The 17,275-nt window shown below is 35.9% G+C and overlaps 1 protein-coding gene across 1 annotated transcript in view; it reads right to left on the bottom strand.

Moving 5' to 3' along the window:
- Nucleotides 1-7,704, bottom strand: part of LOC143247650 (paired mesoderm homeobox protein 2-like) — a 43,125-nt gene extending 35,421 nt beyond the window's left edge. The window contains exon 1 of the mRNA XM_076496022.1: nucleotides 5,819-7,704. Coding sequence (XP_076352137.1) covers nucleotides 5,819-6,062 — 244 coding nt within the window. The 5' untranslated portion in view covers nucleotides 6,063-7,704. The remainder of the gene's footprint in view (nucleotides 1-5,818) is intronic.
- Nucleotides 7,705-17,275: the final 9,571 nt, after the last annotated feature.

Consider the following 17,275-nt stretch of genomic DNA (forward strand, 5'->3'; position numbering starts at 1 on the left):
ACGACTTATCAAGTCATTTCATACGCATTACGATAGGTGTATTTCGAACTAGAGAACACGTTTCTGTGTATTTCCATTGCTCTACCACATCCACAAGTTCCGCAGTGACCTGACATGGAAGTAACCAATTAACCAAATCTAGGATATTGCACAAAAGTTATGTTTTTATTTCACACGTCTTGTTTTAGTGCACAGTTCAACACTGAGAGAAAAAACCTGATAAGCAAATATTGACAGCAGTGCACGAAAACAGAAACGGTACTCAGACTTTATGTACTAATCGAATAGAAACGTAGATATTAAGTGATCGTATAAATTCGATTCTGCTGTTTTATTTAATAATTGAAATTTAGTCAAGTTTTAATTAACAACTCAGCGCTGAAACATAGACAATATTAAAGTAAACAACACTAATTTATACATTTAAAGAAACATCAAGAACTGGAGATATTTTACAAGAGTAATACACAACGAATACGTAATGTTAAGGTATATACAGCATTGTAGGCTGTAACGAGCTATAAGTTTCGTCTGTACTTACCTTCCACATCATGTCATTTAACGAATTATTTATTTATGTCTGTTTTCTGTCGTAACTGATAACTGATGTGATTTCCCGAGTTTGGGAAATCGTGCAGTTCTCGAATATTTCAGTGGGAAAAATATACCAAGAACTGAGACGGAGTAATTTCAGTCTAAGTCACTTGTGGTGAAATGTTTATTGCTACGCTGTGGAAAAGAGTTAGACAAGATGCGGCGTTTAACTCGCGTATTTCGCATATTTTTCTCTGTACGTACAGTGTCGGTTTACGTATATATACAAATACGAGGATTTATTAACTGCAGTGTTAACGACCGTATTAATTCGAACAAACAAACAAATAAAAACACAGTTATGAAACTGAAATATTAAAAGTATTCTATAACCAAAACTTAAATAAAGGTGCACTATAGTTCACGGGTAAATAGCTAGCTAGCTAACGGACCTAGATTCAGTTGTTGTTTCTTATTTAGCACAAAGGGTTACCTATGCTCTCGCAACACGGATATCGAAAGCCGGTTTCTGGCTGTATAAGTCTGCAGATATACCACTGTGCCACAGAGGAGTTTAGACCGAGACATCCTTAACCATAATTTAGATAAATTACCTAGAAGAAGGACACTCTTACCCAATAACGGGACTGACTGTCAAAGATATAACACCCCATAATTCAGTATGGGTGTCCTTCTCATAGCAAAGTCACAGCGATCTGTCTGTTGTGTCCATCGAGAGGATCAAACGTCTGATTTTAGCGTTGCAAATCCGTAGACTTACCGCTGTTCTAGCGGAAAAAAACCCATAATTATAAACATTCAAAGGTATATCGTAGCTAACTACTAAGCTACAGTTGGTCCAGCTGCTTAAGAGATTTTCGAATTTTACAAATCTTACGTTTTACAGTCCTGTTATAGTTGCTACACATATTTTCTGTTACATTCTGCACTTAAAACTACGGTCATATTTCAGATTCATCGAAGTTATTTGTTTTCTAGTTTAATATTTACAGCTAGACTCGTATAACTTAGTTTTACTATCGGTTATTAAATTTTCCTCGATAGCTCAGCGTTAGGCCTTCGTGGCCATAGCTCTAAAAATCACTACTCTTTATCTGTGGTAAACAAACATTTTATCGATTCATTTATTCTAAACTAGAACAAAATCACTAGTTCTTTTGTTCAACTACAATAAACGAAAAATAATTTATAAAGAAAAAATAAATTTGCATTCGTTTGTTTTGCACAAAGCACTTGGGTAGACAACATTAGTAATCTGAGGGTCGCGGGTTCGAATCCCTGTCACACCAAACGTGCTCGCCCTTTCAGCATTGAGTGTGCTCTAATGTGACGGTCAATCCTACTATTCGTTGGTAAAAGAGTAGCCCAAGAGTTGGCGGTGGCTGGTGATTACTAGCTTCCTTCCCTCTAGACTTACACTGCTAAATTTATGACGAATAGCGCAGATAACCCTCGTGTAGCTTCGCGCGAAATTAAAGACAAACAACAACAAAAAAATCCGCTAAATCCTAAATTACTACAATCTGTCCTTCTACATTTTATCAGTCCTAGGAGATCGTTAAGGTTTACTGTTTCCATAAAGTCCTATGTTTTCCACGACCGTCATTTAAAATGTTTCTGGACTTTCAGAAACAATGAAAATACTAACAATCAAAATTAGTAAGAGCAAGTTATCTTAACAAAACCAATACAGAGAGAGATTAAAACGTTTAACTTGAACGGCCATTTTTAATTTAAAACTGCTGATCAGAGAGAGGGCAACGAGTTAACAACACCCTCCACCTACAAAGTTATCCATATCGAAATAGACGGATTAACTGTCACGGTTGTAGTGCCCTCACAACTACAGGCGTGAATCATGTATAGTGGCATATCTCGACTTGAAGTACCAGTATATGTTTTTAAAACATAAAGTTTCTGAGTTAAGCACACGAATTGTTAGCAATTATACATTTACTATTATGAAGTTGTTTAGTGAGGTTGAATAACTTCGTGATTAATCAAAAGTGAAATTATCTGTGACAGTATAATAATACGAAACTCATTTGTTCCATATGTGAATGAGCTATGCTAGATTTTTAAAATATTTGACCAATTATAAAAGGGTTTATATTATATTTTTAAAGTATTTAACCAATCATAAACTGGTTTATATTGGATTTTTAAAGTATTTGGCCAATCATAAACATACTTATAATGGATCTTGAAGTATTTGACCAATCATAAACAGGCTTATATTGGATTCTTAAAATATTATATAAATTATAAATAGACTTGTATTAGATTCTTAAAGTATTTAGCTAATAATAAACAAAAATCTTCGAAGTATCGTCCTTTTCACCTGTACTACTTTTGTAGATTAGTCCTTCAAAACTTCCTTCTTGTGGCCCTCTCTGATCTAAGAATATGCTGCAATTTTCAATTTCATTTGTTCAGGTTTATATTAGGTTATTATAATATCTCACCAATCATAAATCGATTTATATTAGATTATTATAGTATCTGACCAATCATAAATGGGTTTATATTGGATTTTTAAAGTAATTGGCTAATGATAAACTTTGATTCTTAATGTATTTATATGTTGGATTCTTGAAGTACTTTACCCAATCTCAAATTGATTTTAATTAACTGTGAATTACTTCTAGTATTAGGCCCAGCAGGGCCAGGTGAGTTAAGGCGTGCGACTCGTAATCTGAGGGTCACGGGTTCGCATCTCTGTCGCGCCAAACATGCTCACCCTTTCAGCCGTGGGGGCGTTATAATGTGACGGTCAATCCCACCATTCGTTGGTAAAAAAGGAGCTCAAGAGTTGGCGGTGGGTGGTGATGACTAGCTGCCTTCCCTTTAGTCTTACACTGCAAAATTAGGGACGGCTAGCGCAGATAGCCCTCGAGTAGCTTTGCGCGAATTAAAAAAAACAAAAACAAAACAATACTTGTAGTATTGGCTGTGAGATATACCTCAGTTTTCTCAATGAACCTATAACTTCAGTTGAATGGGTGCAATAAGAAACAGAACAGAGGTGCTATCAATTTAATCGTCGAGAGAGACTGAAAAGGTCAAAGGGGAAAAAGGTTATGATTTCCAGTTGAATTTAGTAAGACATTATGTGAGGTTACTAGATGAATCCAGCCAGTAAAGTATGGATTAGAAATATGTGTTGAGTTTAGTAAGAATCAATGTAGGGCTACTGAATCCATACATGGAATACTTATTAAGTCAATTGAGGTTTAGAGTAGAACTATTGGTCGAATCTTTCAGTAAAGTAAGTTATTCTATATACTGCATATACGTAAATGGAGAAACACCAAGACTCTAGAAAACATTATATTTGGTGATGCACAAGTTATTTATTGTCCTGAAATCTATTACAAACTGAAATGTGGAATGTACGTTGACAGTTAAAAATTGTGTAACTTCTTTCAGACATCTTTTTTAGTACAGTTTTATCTCAGTAAAATTCTCAAACGCTGTATTCTTTATGGTTATCAGGCACATGTTTTACTTGTAAAGAATTTTGGTATTTCAGAATAATACAGTACAGAAGAATCAGCCATAAAAGTTTTAGTGCTGTGTTTATGGCTTAAATGTGGGTATATTATAATTGATTCCGACATGTGTGTCTCTCTGTTAGTTAAATAAACATCGTGAATGGGTCGTCAACACTCGCGTATTTAATAAAAAACTTTCAAGATTTCTGGTACAAGAAAAACACCTATGTTTAAAGACATACTTGAAAGACACGTTTCTCCTGCGTTACGTCTTAATATATTAATAGCTAAAATTAATTTTGTGGCATTTAACCTAGACACTATCGTGACTCTGGATGCAAATCTTTCGTAATTTTTTTATTTTATTTTCCATTATTTGTACGAATATAAACAGGTTTGTTTTAAAGTAATTCTCTCTTCCCCAATCACCTCACAGACCATGGATTTCTAGAGCTCCGTATAACTCTGAATAGCGTTCTAGGATACCGCTAAATAGTATTGTATATCTCTGAATAGTGTTCTAGGATATCTCTAAGTAGTGTTGTATATCTCTGAATAGTGTTCTAGGATATCTCTAAGTAGTGTTGTATATCTCTGAATAGTGTTCTAGGATATCTCTAAGTAGTGTTGTATATCTCTGAATAGTGTTCTAGGATATCTCTAAGTAGTGTTGTATATCTCTGAATAGTGTTCTAGGATATTTCTGTGTAGTGTTGTATATCTCTGAATAGTGTTCTAGGATGTTTCTGTGTAGTGTTGTATATCTCTGAATAGTGTTCTAGGATGTTTCTGTGTAGTGTTGTATATCTTTCAGTAGTGCTGCAGTAGTGAAAAAGTTGTTCCACTATGAATAAAAGGGGTAAATTAAGTCTTTTGATGGGTTTACAGTGACGTGTCAGGGTACGAAGGATAAATGACAAGTGGGAAAATTCAGTTTACCTGCATTTAATCTTCACTACTCCCGTGTTCTTTAGTTTATCTCTAAATAATGCTTTAGTTTATCTCGGAATAGTGCTGTAGTTTATCTCTAAATAATACTTTAGTTTATCTCGGAATAGTGTTGTAGTTTATCTCTAAATAATACTTTAGTTTATTTCGGAATAGTGTTGTAGTTTATCTCTAAATAATACTTTAGTTTATCTCGGAATAGTGCTGTAGTTTATCTTTGAGTGGTACTACTGTTTATCTCCTAATAGCACTGTTGGATATCTTTTAAATAGTATTGTTGTTTGTCTCTGAATATTATTATTGTCTATATGTTAATAATGCTGTGGGATATCTCTAAATAACGTCTCTGTTTGTCTCATACTTTAGGTTATCTCTAAATGAGGCCTCTATCTATGAGTGTAGTTTTTTTATCCTAGGTCCCAACACCAACCGGTCTGATAAAAATGTGTTGTTACCAACAGGTCCTTTTCATAGAATCTACCACGTGAGCGAAGTAGTTATTAATAAATCAGAGTTTACACTAAACACGGGCTGCTATCCTTCATATCAAATATCATAGCAAACTATGGTTGTGTGCACTAAAAACAACCAGAACTTGTAAGCCTTTTATCCATCGTCAACATAAGTCAAACATAAGACAGGCTCGATTTCACCTTTTTTTAACTAGGTAGCAAATAAAACGTGAAATGGGGTCACATGTAATATTGATCTAAAATGAATGGACGGCATTAGCTCGGCGCTAGAAAAATTTTCAAGGGGATTGTCTCCCCCCTCGATCTTATTTTGGATCAAATACAATGGTACACTGATGTCGTACTTACCACAACCTTGCGGAATATCTTCCGGGTCCAGCGGCATTTTTTTCCCATGGCTTTTTTCTATCCCTGAATAAGTGTCCTCCAGGTCTAGTAGGTGACTGACGGTAAACCGTTTAGTGTTCTCTCCCACGCCTGGAAAACTGGCTGGCCCAAGCTTGTCATCGTAGGTCAGCAGGGGTAAGACACCCGTTTCACTGGGAGTAATGCCAAGATGCGGGCTTCCAGGGACGTTTAGCGTATACTCCATTGAAATTTGGGAAAACTGTAATTAGCGGTAATTAAAACAGTGTCATGAGAGTCGACGAAACACACTGCCTGGTAGTTCTGCTCTGGTTTACAAACGGTTTTGAAACAAACTAAAATCACTCGCCGTATCTTTGGAGAAAAACACACACACACACACACACACACACAGCTTGTCGTTCACTGCTTGATTTTCGTGTGTTTTTTTTAACCAGCGAAGAACCGTGGCCGAACAGTCTTCGTTGGTGTACAAAGAGCGAAGAGCGCCGAGAACCGGGTACGCCTCGTCAAAACAGCGTGTAACTGTAGCTCGGCGGGCGGCACTTTCTATCGAAAAGCGAGTTAACATGCTCAAGTCCTAAAAACGAGGGTTGTCAGACTTGAAAATAACTCGGCCCCCCTATCTCCCGCCCTTGTTGGCGTCATCACGGAACACCAATGAACATCATAAACCTGGGAAGGCGGTGCTTGTTAAACCTCGTACCTTATGGACCGACAACCACTCCTGTCAGAGCATAAGAGACTCGAAAAGTTCTGTCAAAACTTAACTCGTGGTTCTGAGTGATAAGGTTCTATTTTTATTAGTTTTTTTTTTTAAACCTTGGAGCCGTCTGAGACTGCAGTGATAGGTAACTGGATATCTGATGTTAGGTTTACTGCCAGAGCTCGGACTTGAATCTCTGATTCTCACACTTTCTCCTTGGGATCATGGGTATTTTCTGTAAATAGTCGTCTCGCGCTCTACGTTTAGTTATTATTATTATTAGCGTGAAATCTTTAAAACTGTCTTTTTCATTCAAGCACAATAGCCCCATACATGTATAATGAATTTTTTGTTTCGTCTTTTAACACAAACATTCCACTAAACCATCTCTGTTTATTACAGAATTCTTATGAAATACGACCGTCAACAAAGTTTCGTTTTACGAAATTAAATACAACGTAAATAGTAATTTAATTGGGAGCCTCATGTATTTTAATATATGCTCTGTTTCTTATTTCTGACACATTTAGGGACATTAAGAGAGATCCAGCTAAGGCTCCGCGTGTTCTTTCAATATATGCTCTATTTCATACTGTTGGGACATTTAAAAACATTAAGTCTGAGTTTTTGACATCTTTCAATTAATGTGACAATTGGAGACATTAAATAAACTAGAACTCCTGACATATTCTGGTAAATGCTCTATTTGTTCCTATTAAAATATCTAAGGCCATTGAGTAGTCTAGAGCCACTGACATATTTGAGTATATTCTCAGTATCTTCTGAGTAGGTATGAAGTGGATTAAGACAACCAACTGGAGCTATTGACATCTTTTATGTAATTTCTACCTCTGCCTTCTGAGTCGGATATTTAGGTATATGGAGTAAAACTGCTAGGTAAAACTACTGATATCTTTCAATGTATTCCCTTTTCCATAAAAAAAAAAAGACTATTAGACATACTGATAAAAGGTTAGATGCTCTCATAGGTCTTAAAATTCCCCTTTCAAACGAACCTTAATAATAAAATATGTTTGAAATTCAAATTTTTAAAACTATAACCACTACTACAAGTAGCATAACTTAAAATAGACGAGTTTCTTTTTTTTTTTTTTTTCGTATTCTACAAGTTCTACAACCCTAACTGGAGAGAAGCATGGCAAAGTTCGAGAGATTCGGAGAACGAAAGGATCAAACAGATATACAGTAATTTCACAAGGATCAATAGAAAGGGATTGAAGACTATGATAAAATCTTATTGCATTTGAACGTGCTGATCGGTGAGATTGTGAAGCGTCACCTAGCGTTGACTCCCCTGAGGTTTTGAAATATCCGTTTATGAAATAATGGAAATTACCATTAATAAATAACATTCAATGAAAGAACACATTGGGGAAAATATATCTCAATTAAGAAATAAACGTAGTTTCCTAATATAACTTTCACAGTGGACGTTGTTGCTTTCAGACAACTCCGTTAGCATTTCAGGATGTTCAATATATTATAATAAAAGTCAGTTTTTGTCTATCCTAAAAACATGCGTGCGCACCTTGCTATCTATCTATATGCACATACTCGCACACTTTTATTTCCAAGGGTGTAAGCAAAAGACGGTCGTAAATATACTTTAGTAAATATTTTGTATGATAGCAAATTCAAACCTTATGAAGTTTTTTTTTTTTTTGAAAATAAGGTCTAACGTTAGACCGTAGAATAACATTATAAGTTTATTTATTAATAGTATAAGGTGTTGTAAATTTTAGCTCTAACGAAACCAAAGCAAAAAATGTACATAAGTTACAATGTTAACTTATCTATCTTGCGAATATAGGCCTACCTGTTAAAGGCTTAACTAATGTTAGGCCTAAGACAAGGCTTCGTTGTCTGGGATTAGAATTATTTTATTTCTTCCTACGAATCCTTTATTTAAAAAATATTGTTGCAGAAAAGATAGTATTTTAACCGCAAACGTTTTGCAGGCCACACTGCTAGTTAGTAATGTTACATTATTACTAAGTAAACTTTGATAATTAATTGGCCCTTACATTCTCAGCGATGAAGGGTTTCTTGATGTCTTATAGTTGATATTTACGATTTCCTTCTATAAACTTCAAACTATCGACTTATTTTTATATACCGATAAGGACGTAGGGATGTCTGTATATCGCATAATGTTGAGTAACTTTATATGTTTACTTGTGACAGCACTCACTGTAAGGATCTGACAAAAAAAAAGTTTATATACCACATGAATTTCATTGGTAATGCTAGGGTTAAGATAAGAACCAACTTCTTGCTTCTGGTTCACTTCTCATCAGCCACTAGTTTTAGAAATTATTTGAGAATATAATACATGAGCTTTAAGCAGCAGTCGATTTCCAATACGCAGAATAATTTTACGTGATATGTTAGCAAAGAATTTGAACAACTGCTGCAGTACTCGTAATGCTGTTCCGTGTTTAGGCCTGTCTCTACTCTGATTATTGGGTTAATAAATTAATAACAGTAAATCGACTAATGAAACGGAATGGGGGGTGAATCAAAAGGAGGGGGGGTCGCTTGTTGTGATTATTTAATAGTGTACTATTACGAATGAAAGGAGGACTGGAATTGTGGTTCTGTTAAAAATTACGTTGAAATGCAAACCGGTTTGTAAAGTGCAGTAAACTGACGAGGGGGCAAACGTTTCACGAGGTTCGCGTGCTTCAGGTCCTGTTCCCGGTAAAAGATACGAACTCGCGTGAGTATTCATTCCCTAGAAGTTTTCCTGTGATCGAGTCTAGCTCCGCCTCAAGAAACCTCGTGTCACTTGCACATGGCGGCCACTTGACAATTAATTAACAAATGAGGGAGGGTGGCTGATAGAGCGGGGAAGTATTTGGTGAGTGTCGCCGGCGAGTCGGGGCGAGTGAGCGGCAAGCTGTTGCAGGCTGGCTCCACTGGGCCAGCATCCGGCCATCGGATCAGAATCCCCTGCTGCCGTTTCGTGGTCGCTGGGACGAACGGAAGAATGGAGAGGTAATTAAGGAGGCAACGACAGTGCGGCGAAGACAGTTTCATTCATCTGGCTGAGATCCTGGGTTATGTTAGCTGGACACTTCTCCACTTTGCGGCAGCTCTTCTGTGGAGACGCCGTGTCACCAACAGGCTGTTCGACCCGCTTTTTTTTCACTCAAGGGCGGAGTGGAAAAGAAAGAAATGTTTCGGGGAGTTCTTTCAACACTGCAAGTAGCCGCTCTTAATGATGGCCCCGGCTCTAATTTTTCACGAAGCCAACACGAACCCTTTTCGACTCGTCTTTCCAAGAAACCAAAATTTCAAATGTTCACATTCACCAACGTCTTCTCCACTTGTTAGGGTTTTCAATAACTGTTTGAAGTAATTAAAAACGTCTCGAAGTTATATGGAACTCTTCAGAACCTGTGGAGACAGTCCTGATATTGTATAAGTTATAACTCGTGATATTTAACGAACTGAATGTGTTAAAAAAACAGATATTTTCTTTAACGTATTGTCTATCGTATAATTGACAACCAGTAGATGAATTTATATATAAATTGCTAAGAAAATGTGGAATTCTAACTTGCAGTTTCACTGATTTAGCATTACATCATTATTTGAAATTAAATGTTTTTATTCTGTTTTCGTTTAGTAAAATGTATTAATGTATAAATGTATTTATAAACCATCTTTCAGAATCCAGTTCACTTTATCCGACCCTTTGTTAACTAAATTTAAATAAAGAACGCAGTCCAAGTTTAAATAACTTGCTTAACAGTTTCATGATTTTAAAGTTACGATTTATGTTTATCTCAGTAGCTTGGACATACCTCTCAGTTTTGCTTGGTTAACCTGCATTTGATCTCATTACATCGGTTTAATTTTTTATTTAATGTAGCTCCTCACAACATCTTGTTACTTTAATGTAGCTCATTAACATGCTATTACTTTAAAGTAGCTACTCACAACATCTTATGACTTTAAAGTGGCTTTTCATAACACCTTGTTACTTTAATGTAGCTACTCACAACATCTTGTTACTTTAATGTAGCTCCTCACAACATCTTGTTACTTTAATGTAGCTCCTCACATCATCTTGTTACTTTAGAGTAGGTACTCACAACATCTTGTTACTTTAAAGTAGGTACTCACAACATCTTGTTACTTTAAAGTAGTTCCTCAGAATATCTTGCAACTTTAATGTAGCTCCTCACATCATCTTGCAACTTTAATGTAGCTCCTCACATCATCTTGTTACTTTAATGTAGCTCCTCACATCATCTTGTTACTTTAATGTAGTTCCTCAGAACATCTTGCTACTTTAAAGTAGTTCCTTAGAACATCTTGCTACTTTAAAGTAGTTCCTTAGAACATATTGCTACTTTAATGTAGTTCCTCAGAACATCTTGCTACTTTAAAGTAGTTCCTTAGAATATCTTGCTACTTTAAAGTAGTTCCTTAGAACATCTTGCTACTTTAAAGTAGTTCCTTAGAACATATTGCTACTTTAATGTAGTTCCTCAGAACATCTTGCTACTTTAAAGTAGTTCCTTAGAACATATTGCTACTTTAATGTAGCTCCTCAGAACATCTTGCCACTTTAATGTAGCTCCTCACATCATCTTGTTACTTTAGAGCAGGTACTCACAACATCTTGTTACTTTAATGTAGCTCCTCACATCATCTTGTTACTTTAGAGTAGGTACTCACAACATCTTGTTACTTTAATGTAGCTCCTCACATCATCTTGTTACTTTAGAGTAGGTACTCACATCATCTTGCTACTTTAATGTAGGTACTCACAACATCTTGCTACTTTCATGTAGTTCCTCAGAACATCTTGCTACTTTAATGTAGTTCCTCAGAACATTTTATTACTTTAAAGTAGCTCCTCACAACATTTTAGTTTAACATGTATTGGTTTCGTATAAAGCTTCAGTTAATAGTTTAACCTTTGTCAAAGGATTTTAGTCGTCAGTATAGTCGAGTAGAGATTCGCGAGTTTTAGGGATATGCAAGCACTTTTTTGCGACACATCAAATGTTTTTAAGGTGAAGAACGACCTTTGTTAAGAAGTCTTGTCACGCTGATAAACACTATATACTAATATTTATTGCTGTCTGATCTATAAAAGATCTATTCTGATTTATTCGCAAACTTAAATGCAATTCTCATTTTCGATTTTTTTCTTTAGGAAGGGATTGGGGATTAATATTTTTTTTTACTGAGAAACCAAAAAGCGCTGTTTAGGCCTAGCGCAAGCATATTACGTATAGGAAATAAAGCCAATATGTACTTAAAAAATATGACAACCCCATGATTCAGCGGCAAGTCAAGAAACTTATACTTCCAAAAATCGGGTTTCAATACCCGTGGTGGGCACAGCACAGATAGCTCATTGCGTACCTTTGCGATTAACGACAAGCAAACAACTTTTAAGATCGTGTACTATCTTCAATATTGTATACGAAGGACAAAGGATATTAACATCAGAAACAATCCGTGGTTAGGACTCACTGTTCTACACATCTACACAAGTTACATCGTTTGATGAGATCAGGTTTAATGCACACAAATAAAACCCAGGGTTTATAGCCATTTAATACACTTTGATACTAAAATCCACAAGTTTCCTGCTGATGAGTTGTTGACTGTTCGACGTTAAACCCAAAGCTGCGCAACACGTTATCTGTGCTCTGTCCACCGCGGGTATCGAAACTCATTTCTAGCGTAGTAAGTTCGCAGACGTACCGCTGTTCCTCAGTGGGGTGGCATGCTGATAAGTAAATTATACACTGCGAAGATTCATTCTGGATAATTACAAGATTAACTGCGGTATAAAAATGAAGACCGATTTGATTCTTTTAATTTTATGTGTTTTAGAAAAAATATATCTGGTGTAAAAAATATTCTTAAGTGCAAGAAGGTTTTCCACTGTATACACTTCTGTCGAGCGTTTGTGTGTGTGTGTACATATGTATATATATATATATAATCGTGTTAGCCTTGAGAATGGACATCACCCATCAATGCTGTTTTTTTGAGATACGATATTTGCCATGTTCTTACCTCCACTATTATTTCTTTTAATAACTTCGGAAGATTTTAATTGTGTTCTTTTTTTTTCCATGTTGCATAACGTCCTATTCACCATTTTCTGTAGGGGTAGGTGGGTAACCCTGTTTATGACCGCATAACGTATGGAGAGTAGGAAGACAAAACTTGCACATAAAAGCTTGTGGACAGCCGTAATGATAACTCATAACTCGGGAAAGTTATTTGGAGATCTTGGACAGGACATTTAGTGTATATAAATACACACTTGTCGTTTTTTGTCGCTTTGGCAAATTTTAACTGTTATACAGACTTTCAAGACCAGGCATTTAGATCGAAATAGACTATGGTATACAAAACTAAGGTACTGAATTAGTTTTGATATGTACAGGACGATATCTAATGTTATCGTAGTTTCGCTGCTGTTAACAGTATGTGATCAGAACACGAATTGTCAAGTAAAACTAAAGAGGAAGTTTGTTATTAAACCGACCGTCTAAAAACCTTCGCTAAATATAAAACGTTGCGGTGCATCTTTAAAAAAATAACGCCCTTATGTAACGCCCGCTTCTTTATTGGCTTCGTTAAACACAAAGCTACAATACAAGAGGCGTTCTTTGCTCTGCCCACTGTACTAGCATGCTGAGAAAAAAAAAAGGTATTCCTTGTTTATGTATATCTGGAGATAAATAACCATAAGTAAAGAGCCCCCCAACGGCATGTCCGAGGACAGAAAACGGGAGTAGCAAGGTTTTGATACCTGTGGTGGGCAGAGCGCAGATAGCCCATTGTGTAGCTTTGTGCTTAACTACAAACAAATCTAAGACACATCTCTCTAGTGGCACAACGGTATGTCTGAGAACTTGCAGTGCTAGAAACAGGGTTTCGATACCCATAGTGGGCAGAGCGCAGGTAACCCATTGTGTAGCTTTGTGCTTAATTACAAACAAACAAACACAAGTAAAGAATATTTTAAAATTACAGTAACAAGAGGTTCGACAGAATCTAATTACCAGGTATCCATAGGTAACAGGTAAAAGTGTGAGACCAAGAAAACAAAACTATAGAGAGGAACATTTAAATAGTGAAATTGGTTGAAGAAATTAAACAGTTATTTTTGCCCCCTTCCATTTTTTCTTTTCTTTCTATTTTAACTGACAACCACTCAGGTTTTAAAACTGTTTGATTAACAAAACATACATCATAAGTATCACTCTATCTGGTTGACTTATTTAGGCTAACCGATTAAAAATAAAGTAACTTCACTGGATACTTATGTGAATGTCGAATGAATCGACGACTCAAAACAGATTACAATTAGTATGACCCAACAGAGTAGTGCTAGTCTAGAATAGAGACAAACAGTTGGATGGAAAATAGGTTTCTGAATGTTGAATAATACAGAATGAAAGTTACTTTGGTTACTGTTAAGATGGTGATGAGAAAAAGCAAAACATCTCGGTTGAAACAGTAATTGTAGCTAATCACGAGCACCCTCCGCCAGCTCTTGGGTTACTCCTTTCTGACCAAAGTGCGAATAAATTTGTTTGGAAACTGAACTCGAATCATTAATTATTGAATTCTATGTCCGACAACATTAACTGATAGGCCACGCCCAGTTTACTATAATAAATACGTTACCTGTGGATAGGACATTGCATCAGTTATTTAGCTAACAAAATATACTAACTAACTGAGCCAATTGAAACTGAATCCTAATTCATCATATAGTAACTAGTTAATTTAGGCGCATGAATAACATTACGCTAAACACATGCATTGCATCAACTGTTTATATATATATATATATATATGTACAAATTAGGCACAACGTCATAACGTTATTCGATCACCTAAGTTAATGTAGGCTACTGCATAACGAATTTAAAGAAAGAACTTAAAAACCTCCATAAATATTATATACACTTCGCCATTATAAGAGGCCTAACTGTATTTATTTGGTTTGCTTGCACAGTCTAAGCTGATGAGCCTTTAACAGGCGAAACCGCTGTCCTCAGCAAATGGTGTAGCTAGGCTTCTACGTTTTAGGTGATATTCTAAAATTTCATCTTTGATGAACGAGAAAAAAACAAAAACAAAACTGTAATGTGTATATATATATATACGTGATTACTAAGGTACATTTTGTTCGCCGTACACAGAGTTTCTTTGGAGGTGTTATAGCATCAGTGTGTAAGGATGTGGTTTGGTTTGAATTTCGCGCAAAGCTACACGAGGGCTATCTTCGCTCTAAAGGATGTGAGATCGCAAAAGTAGTTAACTCACAATTAGAGAAATTCGATAACCCGTGTGTTTTTGGAAGGTTGAACTTTTCGCTGGGGGGGGGGGTGAAATGGAGATGAAAGGGGGGGCTTAAATTCATTACGTCCGCCTTGTAAAATGTGGTTATTTCGCGTTACGCCTTGATAGCTCCTACGGGATTCATAGGGATTTTTAAATATGACACCACAAATTAGAGAGGGTCAACTGAAATAAAAAAATAACATTTGAAAAGCAACTGGATAACCCTTGGGGAAAATGAACTTTCTTTCATTGGGAGTAAATGGCAGAAGGTCATTGTAATCGCTTTGATTAGTGATTCGATCATTGAACCGGAGGTAATAATTTAGATACAGCCAGTATGATTTTAATCATCGTAGGTAGAAACTGTTCTGGCTTTACGAATAGTCCATTTTGGTGTAATAATTTATAAGACGTAAGTGTAATTGTCTTAACTTACAGTTATGGATATAATAACGATATAATATCGTATCTATACGATATATATACTTATATATCAAAAGTACCTATACCGGTGATAAAGTTATTAAAATATTGTGTTTCTTGTGGGATTTCGCGCAAAGCTACACGTCCCTAATTTAGCAGTGTAAGGTTAAAGGGAAGGCAGCTAGTCATCACCACCCACCTCCAACGCTTGGGCTACTCTTCCACCTAAAAATAGTGGGGTTCACCGTCACATTATGACGCTCCCATGACTGAAAGGGTGAGCATGTTTGGCGTAACGGGGACTTGAACCCGCGACCCTTGGATTATGAGTCGAGCGCTTTAACATCTGGCCACGGCGGGCCGTATATTTACTGAGATAGTCTTTTGTCTTAATAAAATTAAATATATTTATCTATGTACTAGACCGAATTCTGCCCGATTTCCATATACTAGATAGAGTTGATGGAATTTTCAATGCTTTTCGGACTTTCGAAGTACAAGTATTATCCAATTAACGGACAAAGAAAAATATTTGTTCAGCTCTAAGTGAGTAGTTTAATTGTTCTGGAGTCAGTAACAAACTGTATGGATAAAGGTATCACGTGGTTATTTTTTATAGTACGTATAATGTCAGAAGGCTACGAATGTACAAATATATATACGATATCTTAAGATAGACACATCGATAAGGTGTTAGAATAGTTAATGTCACGGGTTTGTAAATATTTGAGATCTTATCACGACAGGAGGCGATTTGTTTGTTTCTCTGATATATTTTCAGAAAGCTACACGAGAACTGTCTGTGTTAACAGTTCTTAGCAATGAAGTGCTACACTAAAGGAGAGTCAGCTAGACTCAACGCTACCCGCCCTCAGTTCTTGTCAGACTGGATAGTTGAATTTTACCATCACTCTTATAACGCACCCATGGCCACAAAGTGCCAAGCACGATTTGTTTTTAGGCAGTAAATGGACACGAACCACGGAGCCTCAGGTACAGAGTTCTGCACGTTAGTCATTGGCATCACACTTTGCCCCAGAAATTATTTAGTTAGTAACCGAGAAGCTTAGCTCGTTGTAACAAAGGATAGGTGAACACAGTAACTCGTGAACCCAGAGATAGGTGGACACAGTGATCCCTGAATCCAGGGATATGTGTATACAATGACTTGTGAACCCAGACATAGGTGGACACAATGACCCATGAATTCAGAGATAAGTGAACGCAGTGATTCATGAACCCAGGGATTGGTGGATACAATGAATCCACTGCGTTTGTTGAGGTAAATAACACTATGTAACACAAATTTTGTTCCTGGTTAGTATGTGTTATTTCTTAACTGCTTGTGTTGTAAAAGTACAGAAAATGGCCATTATTCCCTTCAAACTTTGCTTTTGTGACCTAGATAATGAAATTTAGAAATTAACCTATTTTATATGTAAAAACAGGCAAATTTGCACATTTTCATTTACATAAGGTCTGAATAAAACAACATATGAATCAAGATTTACATGTCTTTATACTAAAGTTACACACAAATGTTTAGAAGTGAATAGTTTTTCGAGATTTGCAACTGTAATATAAATCACTTTCACGTATCAGCCCCCAAATATAGTCTTCCACCATTGTTTTCGTTACAAGTTCCCAGGTCACAAAATCAAAGTTTGAAGAAAAAAATAGGTCTTTTTTTCCATTTACTTTAGACACAAACAATTGGGAAATAACACTTTCTGTCCAGGAACAAGAAAAATTTAAAATTCTGTTACATAATGTTATTATTAAAATGATTTTAGAACTCGAAAATGAATATTAAAACACGTGGTTTAGAACATAGTTCATTGTATCAGTAATTATATTGTACATCGTGGAAATACTAAAAGTAATTAGAAAACTAAAAGCACGAGTGGTAATGTAATAAAAACAACTACAAAGTACGACATAACCCTATTCAT

This window comes from Tachypleus tridentatus, chromosome 3 (assembly GCF_004210375.1).
Source record: "Tachypleus tridentatus isolate NWPU-2018 chromosome 3, ASM421037v1, whole genome shotgun sequence".
NCBI lineage: Eukaryota > Metazoa > Arthropoda > Merostomata > Xiphosura > Limulidae > Tachypleus > Tachypleus tridentatus.